Below are 12179 nucleotides of genomic sequence, written 5' to 3' on the forward strand. Positions count from 1 at the left end.
TGAAGCTGTCACAGCCTGACAGATTCAAGGGGAGGAGACACAGGCCCCACCTCCCCATGGGAGAACTGTGAAAGAATGTTGGGCCATACATGGTATCCGCTACAACTACGATATTCCAGGCAGTGTTCTAGGCACTGGGAAGACAGCAGGGAATAGAGAAGCCAAGAAATAAATAGTTCCAATAGAAATGAATGTGTTATAGAAAAGCAAAGAGCAGAGACCTAATCCAGGTTAGGGATGAGAAAAGTTGTGTTTGAGGAAGTGACTTTGAGTCTGAGACCTGAAGGGTAGTTAGCAGACAAGGGAGGGACATTCCAGGCAGAGGGAAGAAGGAGGTATGTGAGACGAGGCTAGAAGCATAGGCAGGTCAGCCCAGTGCCTTCGTAAGGCATTTGGATTTTATCCTCAAGGTCCTGGGATACCATGAGGATTCCTCGATGCAGTGAAAGGCCAGTTCTGGGAGCTTGGAAGATCTTTCTGAACCAGAGAAGGATATATAGAAGAAACATAGGAAGACTGCGATGAGGCTGTGGTTCAGGCGAGAAGTGATGGTGGCTTGGGCCAGAGTGGTGGTTCAGAAGTTAGTGGATAGAAGAGTTGTATGAAAGGTAAAATTCATTAGAGGTTCATGGAATGTGGAGACAGCAAAAAGGGTGTGAGGAGTGGCTCTCAGAGTGCTTGATGGAACCATTTGATGAGACAGGGAACTCTGAGAGGGGCACAGTGTCTAGAGTGGGAGAGAAAAAATGCATTCAGATTACTTCATTTACACCTGGGGCCTCCCTAAATCATCTAGTATGGCAGTGAAGTGCCCTGGCACTGGGACTTGCAACCTGGGTTCAAATCTGAGTTTTGCCACTTGCCAATGGGATAAGTCTGGGTGAGTCCCCCAATCCTGTTGTGTCTGTTTCCTTGTCGGTAATTTGGAGACAATAGCACCCCCACATGGGACTGATGTATTAAACTGAGGCTTGGCCAGGCTTGATGGCTTACATGTGGACTCCCAGCACTTTGGGAGGATCACTGGAGTCAAGGCATTTGAGGGCAGCCTGAGCAGCATAGCAAGACCTCGTCTCTACCGAAAATCAAAAATTAACTAGGCATGGTGGCATGTGCCTATAATTCTAGCTACTTGGGGGGCTGAGGTGGGAGCATTGCTTGAGCCCAAGACTTTGAGGCAGCAGTGAGCTATGATCATGCCATTGCACTTGAGACAGAGCAAGACCTTTTTCAAAAAAAAAGAAATAAACTGATGCTTGAACATGTTTGCCTCTGGGTGTGTAGTAAGTACTCGGTAAAGGTTTAAAAAACCAAATTACAACTGGAGGCCGCGCTGTATATTTAGGACCTGCGTACTTTTCTGCATGCGCTATACCTCAACGAAGCGCTGGAAACAAAACAAAGCATCAGCTGTATTTGTGAGGCTCTGAACACCTTTTGTGGATGTGTTCTCTTCCCATCGTTCTCTTCCTAGAAGAGGGGTATTCACCGCCATGCTGCAAAATGCAATGTTGGAACAATGACACCTTTAGCACTGTGGGTGTTTCATTTTGTTTCTGTTCTTTCCTGTGCCCCTCTCTGACCTCCTCAGAATGTTCTTCCAAAGAAATAATTGCTGCCCCCTCACTGCTTAGCTATCAAATGGTGACAGTGTTGACAATTTTGCTTGGGTTTAGTCGCTGCAGTTTTCAAATTGTCACGAAAACACACAGATGTCGGTAATTTCAAAGTGAATCGCAAAGCAACCAAGGAAACGGAGCTGTGCCCCCAGCATGGGGTGCCAAACAGATTCGCAGGAGGCACTGACTAGTAGTTTTCTCAAAAAGCATAAATAGAGCGCAACAGCCAATTTTATAATTAACTGGGACTTGGTCTCCAGTGAAGCTTCTGCTCTGTGCAAATGCTGGAGCTGTTGCCAGGAGGTTGTGCCATGTCCCTTCCTTCAGGCTCTGGCCGACTGGAGGTTTCTTTGCTTTACCACATTTTGAGTCTGTTTCAGGATGGAATTGTTTAGGACTTGGAGTTGAGCTCTGTGTGGGCAGGCTGCCTGGGAGGAAGCCACAAGCCGGGGTCTATGGTAAAATCCTGGCAGGACAGGCCATGGGCAGAAAGAACATGGGTCCCTCATTCAAACATTGTTAAGAATTTTGAGATGGTGACAGCAGAGCTCTGAACCAAGTGTGGGCTGCTTCCGAACCTGGGCCCTGTGTGACTGCACAGGTCGCACATCCATGGAGCCAGCCCTAGGTCCTAGATTACACCTCCAGAAACGGATGGGACAACAGTGAGTGAAGTCATAGGCTGAGGGCAAAATACGCCTTCAGGGACTCCAGGGGATGGGATCCCACAAGAGGGGGCTAAGCAGGCAGCAGACGTAAAGTCGAAACAAACAAACATCCAATAAAATAGTCCTTTTTTAGAGGTCATGCGGCAAGAGTTCACAAACCCTCTGCTTCAGCAATTCTGCTTCTAGGATTCTCTTCTACTGTACAAAGGAGCAAAGGGAACAGATGGTATTGTTTGTGATATTGATGAATAGATACAACCCAAACTTCCATCAAAAGGAGATGGGGGTATTTCAAGTAAACGCGCTGTGTGGGGGACCCGCCTGTGAGCATCCAGCTCCTCAGTAAAGAGCTATCAAATGCTTAGCGTGCATGGGACTGTTGTGGGGCTGGTGGAGGACTTGAGTTCTGGGTCTTGGCTGACATGAGCCCAAAACAATGTCCCCTGAGTGAAGAAGAGAGTGCCTGCCTTTAGGTTAAATATGCCAGGGGAGAAATATGAGATGTCTGCACACCAAGGTGTTAGCACGGAAAATGTGGTCGCAGTCGCAGGAGAATGATTCATTTTCTACTTTGCTCACTTCTGCATTGCTGGGAATTTTTACAATAACTGCATATTGATTTTATAATGGAAAATATAGCTAACAAAAATCTGTTTTAAGGCTGGGCTCACTGGCTCATTCCTGTAATCCCAGTACTTTAGGAGGCCAAGGGAGGCGGATTGCTTGAGCCCAGGAGTTCGAGAACAGCCTGGGTGACATGGCAAAAACCCTGTCTCTACAAAAAATGCAAAAATTAGCCAGGCATGGTTGTGTGTGTCTGTAGTCCCAGCTACTCAAGAGTCTTGAGGTAGGAGGATGGCTTGAGCCTGGGAGGCGGAGGTTGCCATGAGTCATATCGCGCCACTGCACTCCAGCCTGGGCCATAGAACCAGACCTTGTCTCAAAAAACAAAAACAAACAAACAAACAAACAAAAAACCCAGAACAGCATATATGTATGTATTTTTTAGAAAAGCAGCAAGTGGATGACTTTTCCTTTTTAATCCAAATGAGTCTTGTTTTTTTAAAAGGACAGTTCAAACCACCTATGTTTATTGGTTTTCTTTGCCTTTTGTTTGTTTCCACATGGGAGCTTAAATATCTATAGAACTTGCAGAATATACACTTTTCCCACTTAAGGAAACTGGGGAAATGGATTTCTTCCCTCTCTTCTGGCAGGGGTAGTTTATGGTCTATTTGCTGGCCCGTGTCAGGGTCTAGATGACTCCAGTGTAGTATTTTTGCCATTATGACCAGCCCCACCGTTTCTCAAGGATTTGGGCCAGCAACAGAGGCATTTTGTCCCTAAGCTCATCTGAAGTCCTGGACTTCATTTATATGGACCAGGAGACTTGCACTGTCTTACTTTGAGATTCGTTGATTGCATGAAGCAGAAATTCATTGATCGTAGCTTGGGAAGAAGAGGGGCATTAAAGGGAAGGATGTGGGAATGGGGGCTCTAGGGTAAACCACATAGCCTGGATCATGAGAAGCTGCAAGTGGGACCTGGAAAATCAAGCTTAGGTTACCCCACATCCCTCCATGGCTGCAGAGGGTCTCCTCTCAGCTTCTCTTGGAAGACTGGCCACTCCAGTCCCTCCAGCCCCACACGGCTTCCAGTTCACGTGCCTGATACTGACCCCTCTGCCCTTGGTTCAACACCTTGAAAGAATGAGACTAGCTCAGTGATGTATAGTGCCTCTGTGATCGGGTACTTGCTCTGTTCAAAGCTGGCTGGGAGAGGGGAGGAGATGAGGTGCCCTGTGATACAAACAGGAAAACCAGGGCTTGGCAGCCAGACTCACAAAGGAGGAGGTGTGAGGGAAGGAGATAGGAGACTCTCTGGGTAAAAATTCGGTGAGATCCGTGAGACACTGCCCTGTCATTTCCTCGCCTGTCTTGGTGTTTAATCCCCTCTCGGGAATGCTGCATTTACCGTACGTATGTCCAAGACGGTTCGCCTTCACCAAGAAGGTGGAAGCAAGCAAAGCAGTATGGCTCTGCTCTGTCCCCTGCAGCATTGCTGGTTTGCAAGGATCCCACAGGGGTGATGGGTCACCAGTTGATTTGCTGAGATCACCCTGAGAAACGTGCCTAGGAAGCTTGCTTAGCCCCCAGGGGCCCCAGGCTGATTTCTGGAGAGCCACAAGCCCCAGCACAACCCCCATCATGAGCAGAGACTTGCTGACCTCCCTGCACCTTCCCCACTTGCTACAGCTCTGGCCCCTCCTCAGGCGGAATGAATCAGCTTCCCCAGAAGAATCCCCTGCAACCACGCCCTGCCGGCTGTTCCCACGCCCGGCTGTCCTCCGCGGAGAGCTCCAGCATGGATGGCTTTTGGATGGAAGTGGAACGGATCCAACAGAGAGATGAGCTGAGGGAAGAGGACAGTGGCGGGAATGAAGGCCAGCTTCCAGAGGGTGAGGGATCCCAGCGGGGGCCTGTAGGGGTGGTGGGAGGGCTTGATTCCAGGCAGAGAAATGTGAGAGGATCCAGATATGAACCAGAACATGACAGCATTTTCTCTGTTGCCTGGACTGGTGCAGTATCCTCTTCACTGCTCTCCCTGCTTCACCCGTGCTCCTTACTGTCTGTTCTCCATGCCATAGTCAAGACGATCTTTTAGTAAAGTTAATTAGATTATGTCCCTCCTTAGAGTGAGTCCTTCAGGAAATATTTTTTTAAGTCCGTATTATGTGCCAGACACTGTTTAGGCACTGGGGATACAACAGTGAATATAAAACAGTCTCCTATCTACAGAGCTAATGTTCTAGGGAAATTCTAAGCCCTCTGCTCAAAATCCTCAAATATCTCTCCATCTATCTCAGAGTAATAGACAATTATGTGTCCCTATTATCTACTACTATGTAACAAACCACCTCAAGCTCAGCAGCATAATGCAACAATAATCAATTATTATGACTATTATTATACTTCACTGTTGGAGGGGTTGAGTGGGCTCAGCTAGGCAGTTCTTGCTCAGAGCCTCTTATGCAGTTACAATCAAATGGTGGCTGGGGCTGGAGTCATCTCAAAAGATTTCTCATCTATGTGCCTGGTGGTGGATGTGACCTTCAGGGGGCCTCATCTGGGAGTATCATCTGGGATTATCATCTGGAATATCTGCATGAGGGCTCCCCATGTGGCCTGGGCTTCCTCACAGCATGGCAGCTAGGTTCCAAGCACAAGGCCAAGAGAGAGAGCTGGGTAGAAGCTGTTTTGCTGCTTATGACCCAGCTTTAGAAGAAAGACAGCATTGCTTCTGCTGCATTCTGTTATCCTGCATGCAGCTATGTTCAAGAGGAGGGGAATTAGACTCCACCCCTTGATGGGGTGAGAGTCAAAGAATTTGGGGACATGTAATAAAGCCACCAGATCATAACTTACCAGGCTTTACATAATTGACTTCGGGCCTCTTCCCTGGCTCTTCTCCCACCCTGACTTGCTGTCACTCTACTTCTGTCCTCGGGCCTCCTTGCTGGTCCTTGACCCTAAAAGCACTTTCCTGCCTCAAGTCCTTTGTCCTCATTGATCCCTTGGCCTAAAATGCTCTTGCCCCAGGCATCTGCACGGCTTGTTCTCTCCAGTCAGGACTGGGCTCAAACGTTACCTCCTCAGAGAGGTCTTCATCAGCTTCCCTACATAAAATAGCACCTCTGCCCCATCACTCTCCAGCTCCTGCCCTGCTCTATTCATTGCTACAGCGATGATCACTGCCTGACTTTACCTAGTGCACTTCACTGTGTATGTGCCTGTGACCCCCACTAGAATGTAACTTCCATGAGGCCAGGGACATCATCGGCCCTTTTCACTGCTGTGTCCACAGTGCCTGGAAAAGAGCCAAGCACATTCCCGTCCTCCATCCTTACCTGTTCAGCAGATGAGGGAATGAAAGGGCTCCATATGGAACCCTTCCTGGTTTGGCATGTAATTCAGCTGGGCTTGCCCCTGGTTGGCAAAACAGACGATGCGGTGATGCAGACCTCTTAAGGGCCTAATAGTCACATGCAGTGCCTCCAACTGTGAATGTAAAAAAATCCCTGGTTATACTAGAAGTGGTTTCAGGAGATGCCCTGCATAAGAGGTCCTCCATGTGGCCTCTCTGGCATCTAATTTCCAACAATACACAGGGAGTGGAGTCAGATAGGGTCAGAGAGAAGCCACTTTGAGCAACTAAACAAACACAGGAGCTGTTTTAGACTCACAGGGCTGAGGGATCCTGAGTGGCATCGAGCCAAGATTGTTTTTGTTTTGTTTTGTTTTGTTTTGTTTCCTTTCTTTTCTTTTTATTTATTTAATTTTTGAGACAGAGTTTCACTCTGTCACCCAGGCTAGGGTGCAGTGGTACAATCTCGGCCCACTGCAACCTCCACCTCCCTCCTGGGTTTAAGCGATTCTCCTGCCTTAGCCTCCCAAGTAATTGGGACTACTGGCATTTACCAGCACACCCGTCTAATTTTTGTATTTTTAGTAGAGATGGGGTTTTGCCATGTTGGCCAGGCTGGTCTTGAACTCCTGATCTCAGGTGATCTGCCCACCTTGGCCTTCCAAAGTGCTGGGATTACAGGCATGAGCCACCGTGCCCGGCCATCTTTTCTTTTTATTCAGACACCAACTTGAACCAGAGGGATTGTTAATAACTTATTTTTCCCATCAATGTCTATTCATGGCAGGTGATGTTGGATGCTCCGTTTATGGTAGGGATCTTGTTTCCTTTTAAAATAGATTTATTTAAGTAAAAAATGTAGCCCAAGATTAAGGGGATATATTTGGTAAGGAATTTTACAGGGATAATTAGATAGAGATGAAAATTATAAAGGTGGTAGGTGAATGCCTACATTTCAAGACACAGTGGCTCATTGAAAGGATCCTGTACAAACAAACAAATGTCTGGTATTGTGATAGAATCAGTACCTCCACCAGCCAGCACAGGTCAGGAATGGACCCACAACATTGCAGCTGCCCTGGAGGCATCTGTTCTGGTTCCCAAGTGTAGGGAAAATGTTGGGGGAAGACTTGGATTATTCCTTTTGCAAAACCCAGGCTGCCATAAAAGCAGTTTGGTTTGAGTTTTAAAAACAATTATTACTTTGTTGACTAACTTGGTCAACACTGGGTACAACTGTACACCCTACCAATCCTCTCGCACATGTGTTCAACTTCCAGTACGAGCTCTTGTGCATTTCCCCCATAAGGCCAGTGTTTCTCAAGTGTGATCTGGAGACCCTACTGCATTAGAATAATCTGAGGAAGACATTCCAAGTGCCGATTATCAGGCGTGAGGCCTGAACTCCTGGAGCAGAATCCCTGGAGGTAGGACCCGAGATCCTGAAGTCTTAACACACCCTCCCATTCCAACTGATGGTTTTGCTATGGGACTATGACAGTTTCCTTAGGAAGCATAGCCGAGGGGACAATTCCAACACAAATAAGGTCTTGAATATGGAGGACATCCCAAAGGGACATCAACACCCAGCACCAACTTCCCAACGAGACCCCGTGTGACCCTGTGGTGGTCTCTGCCAGATTTTGGAGAAGTGGGTTCATTACTTTGGAGAGAAGTGGGTCCAAAATCAGAACATGCAGGGCCCTTCAGCCAGCTCTGTTTTCCAGGGATGGCTATGTTATGGGTTGACATCCATTACACTGACTAATGCCATCAGTACCCCCTACCCCGCCCCCAATTCTCAGAAGGCTCATTAGATCTTCTCCCCCAAAGAGTCTGGTTGGTGTTAATAGGTCTCATGATCAGATATGCAGAAACTCCTGTGTCCAGGTGAGTGTGTGCTTCTGTGCAGAACTTTGGTTACCATGTGTGGCTGAGTGCAGAGCTGTGTGTGTTCATCTGGGTTCTACTTCCATTGGCAGAAGGGGAAGCTGAATCCCAGTGGCTGCAGGACACAGGCCTGTCAGGCCTCCTTGGTGGCCTTGGCTTGGACAGCGATCACAAGGAGCTCCTGTCCACCCTGACACAGACCCAGGTGGCCGCTGTGTGCCGCCGGCTGGACATCTATGCTCGCTCAGTGCGAAGACAACACAAGACACCTGCCAGGGATGTCAGGGATGTCTTCGGGGTCTTCAATTCAGCGGTAAGTGGCATATGGGTCATTGCAGGCCCTGTCTGACTGGGATCTCTGTGCTGCCACGACAGCCTGAGAGATGCAGTGATCCTGCTGAAGGGCTGTGTTGGTATGTGTATGTGTGTGTGTGTTGGTGTGTGGGTGTTGGTATGTGTGTTGGTGTGTGTGTTGATGTGTGTTGGTGTGTGTGTTGGAATATGTGTGTGTTAGTGTGTGTGTGTTGGTCTGTGTGTTGGGGTGTGTTGATGTGTGTTGGTGTGTGTGTTGGAATAGTGTGTGTGTGTTGGTCTGTGTGTTGGGGTGTGTTGATGTGTGTTGGTGTGTGTGTTGGAATATGTGTGTGTTAGTGTGTGGTGTGTGTGTTGGTCTGTGTGTGTGTTGGGGTGTGTGTTGATGTGTGTTTGGGTGTACGTGTTGATGTGTGTGTTGGTGTATGTTGATGTGTGTTGGTGTGTGTGTTTTGGTGTGTGTGTTGGAATATGTGTGTGTTAGTGTGTGTGTATTGGTGTGTATTGATGTGTGTTGGGGTGTGAGTATTGATGTGTGCGTGTTGTGTGTGTTGCTATGTGTGTTGATGTGTGTTGGTGTGTGTTGGTGTCTGAGTGTTGGTGTGTATGTTGGGGTATGTGTGTGTTGGGGTATGTGTGTTGGGGGTGTGTGTGTTGGGGGTGTGTGTTGGTGTGTGTGTGTTGGTGTGTGTGTTTTGGGGTGTGTGTGTTGGTGTGTGTATGTGTTGGTGTTTGTGTGTGTTGGGGTGTGTGGGGGTGTGTGTTGTGTGTTTGTTGGTGTGTGTGTATTTAGAGTGCATTGGCTTGCACACATATGTCTCCCTGCCTTCCACTATGTCCCTACATTGCATGTAGGTCTTCACCTCCCATGCATGCCACTGCGTATATGCCTGTTGCCACTGTGTGTCCTTGGGTGAGCCTGAAAGCCTAGGTTCTTCCTATATAATTGTTATCAGTGCAGGGCAGGCAAGCCCCAAAACTGGGTATTAGCTATGGAAGCTTTTGGTTTCACTCAGGAAAGAATTCAAGAGTGAGCTGGTGGTAGAAGAAAACAATTTTATGGAGGCGGCCGTGATACAGTAGCGTGACTGCTGCTGCAGATCAGGGCCGCCCTATAGGCAGTGTGTGCAGAGCAGCAGCTCAGGGGCAGGGCCAGCTCGTAGGCAGTGTGTCCAGAGCAGCAGCTCAGGGGCAGGGCCAGCCCGTAGGCAGTGTGTCCAGAGCAGCAGCTCAGGAGCAGTTCTGCCTTTTAATTAAATGCAAATTAAGGAGTGAGTTATTCAGAAATTTCTAGAAAAGGGGCAGTAATTTCCAGGTGTTGCCATGGCAATGGTAAACTGTCATGGCACTGTGGGCATGTCTTACGGAGAGGTGTTTTTGCCTCTTCCCTGTTTCAGCCAAAGTCCCACCTCCTACCTCATTAGCAGTACAAAATACTTTTTTTTTTTTTTTTGCGACTGAGTCTCGCTCTGTCGCCCAGGCTGGAGTGCAGTGGCGTGATCTCGGCTCACTGGAGGCTCCACCTCCCGGGTTCACGCCATTCTCCTGCCTCAGCCTCCCGAGTAGCTGGGACTACAGGCGCCCGCCACCTCGCCCGGCTAATTTTTTGTATTTTAGTAGAGGCGAGGTTTCACCATGTTAGCCAGGATGGTCTCTATCTCCTGACCTCATGATCCACCTGCCTCGGCCTCCCAAAGTGCTGGGATTACAGGTGTGAACCACGGCACCCGGCCGGCACAAAATATTTTTTATTGTCACTGTGTATCCTGCTGACACTTGAAGCCTGATCGGTTGTGGGCATCATCTCTCTTGGAGCACCTCTGAAGTGGCATAACAGTGATTAAAACCACAGGCATTGGAGCCAGCCAGACTTGGGCCCCAGTGCCCGTTCCCAAATTAGCAGCTGTGGGACCTTGGGCAAGTAACTCAGCCTCTCTGGGCTTCAGCGGCTCGTCTGTGAAAAGGGGTTGTGGGTGGCTCCTGTCTCCCAGGGTTGTGTGAGCATTGTCGGCTTCCCACATGAGTAATTGGGCACTGTCTGTAATTTGCATAGAAAATGTCGTCAGAGAATGGGGACTCTGGTATGAACGGGGCCCAGCTCAGTTCCGAAGCCTCTAAGTCTCCTCCAGGTAAATGATCTTCATTCTCCAGGGCCCTGAGAACCCTCCAGGCTGCATAAAGGGCTGCTCTGTGAAGTAAGAGAATGTGCGCACCTCCCAGCATTTCCCACTTCCTGCTGACTCCCTGCCTTCCCTGCTCAAGGGCAGTAGGGAGGAACCCTGAGGGGACAGGTTGGGCCCTTAAGTGAGTTGTTGCCATCAGGCCCATGGGCCTCAAGATGGGAAAAATCTCTTCCTGGGCAATTGGCCTTATCTAGGAAATCACTTCCTGGGGCAGTGAGGGTCTTAGCTATCATTTCCTGGGGGTAAGGGGCCATAGATAGGAAATCACTTCCTGGGCAGTGAGCCTGAGCCCTAAACCTAATTATTTGATCCTGGGGCTTTGAACTTAAGTTGCGAGATCACTTCTTAGGACTAAGGGCCTAAGTTCTGAACCCAAGCACTTGCTTTCTGGCAGCCAGTTCTCACTGCCTTTCTGCTTTGTTTCCCCCGAAGCAGCAGAGCCTGGGGGGCCGCAGGAGCAGGCTGGGAGGGAAGAAGCCTTCAACATGGACTCTGCCTACTCAGAACAAGCTGCGGTGCTCCTGCAGAAGAGCAGGCCATCCCAGCGAGGCACCTCTGCCTGGGGCAAGTGTTCCCTGCTGGTGAGGATGCTGTCCACGGGGCTGGTGGCTAGGTCCCCCGTGCTCAGGCACCAGCACCTGTCTCTTCACACCTTCCACACTGACAGGCACCCAGCACAAAAGTTGCCCAATCATTTATTCATTTAATTCGTACCACAAATTTTTACTGAGTGACCACTGGGTGTCAAGACTGGGGAGCAGAGTGCTTACAGTCTAACAGTCCTGTCAGTATTGTCTCCATGCTCTTTGTTTTTATCCTTAGAAAGCCCTTCCTCCTCCAGCAAGTTCATAACTGTCCATCAACATGTTGTTCTAGTTACTTTTAAAATTAATTTTAGTGCCTGGAGTGACAGAGAGAGACCCAATATTTTAGTTCTGTTCTTTCCTCCCCCTCTCCCTCCCTTCCCTCCTCCTCCTCCTCCTCCTTTTCCTTCCTTCCTTCCTTCCTTCCTTCCTTCCTTTCTTTCTTTCTTCCTTCCTTCCTTTCTTTCTTTTCTTTCTTTCTTTTTCTTTCTTTTCTTTCTTTCTTTTTCTTTCTTCTTTCTCCTTCCTTCCTTCCTTCCTTTCTTCCTTCCTTCCCTCCCTCCTTCCTTTTCTTCTTCCTTTCTTTCCTTCTTTCCTTCTTTTTTTTTCTTTGAGACAAGGGATCTCCTCCTGGGCAGGGATTGGTGGTGCCATCCAGCTCACGGCCCTTCAACCTCTCAGGCTCAAGCTATCCTTACACCTCAGCCTCTCAAGTAGCTAGGACTACAGTTGCATGCTACCATGCCCAGCTAAGTTTTAAACACTTTTTAGAGTTAGGTTCTTTATACATTGCCCAGGCTGATCTGAAACTCCTGGGCTCAAGCAATCCTCCAGCCTTAGCCTCCCAAAGTGCTGGGATTACAGGTGTGAGCCACTGCACCTGGCCATTCTTTTTTTCCAAAATATTCAGTTATCCCAGCATTGTTCCTTCCAAATAGGATGTAATCATTGATAGTTAGGTTTTTAAAGATTGAACTGTAACTCGCTGTAAAGTGCACA

The 12179-nt window shown here is 48.5% G+C and overlaps 1 protein-coding gene across 1 annotated transcript in view; it reads left to right on the forward strand.

Annotated features, from left to right (window-relative positions):
* ARHGAP40 (Rho GTPase activating protein 40) overlaps positions 1-12179 on the forward strand; it is a 49603-nt gene that overhangs the window by 18742 nt on the left and 18682 nt on the right. Inside the window, exons 2-5 of the mRNA XM_031656773.1 lie at positions 4543-4745; positions 8194-8414; positions 10467-10542; positions 11032-11177. Of these exons, the coding sequence (XP_031512633.1) occupies positions 4543-4745; positions 8194-8414; positions 10467-10542; positions 11032-11177 (646 nt within the window). The remainder of the gene's footprint in view (positions 1-4542; positions 4746-8193; positions 8415-10466; positions 10543-11031; positions 11178-12179) is intronic.

The sequence above is a fragment of the Papio anubis genome, chromosome 16 (genome assembly GCF_008728515.1).
Source record: "Papio anubis isolate 15944 chromosome 16, Panubis1.0, whole genome shotgun sequence".
Classification (NCBI taxonomy): Eukaryota; Metazoa; Chordata; class Mammalia; order Primates; family Cercopithecidae; genus Papio; species Papio anubis.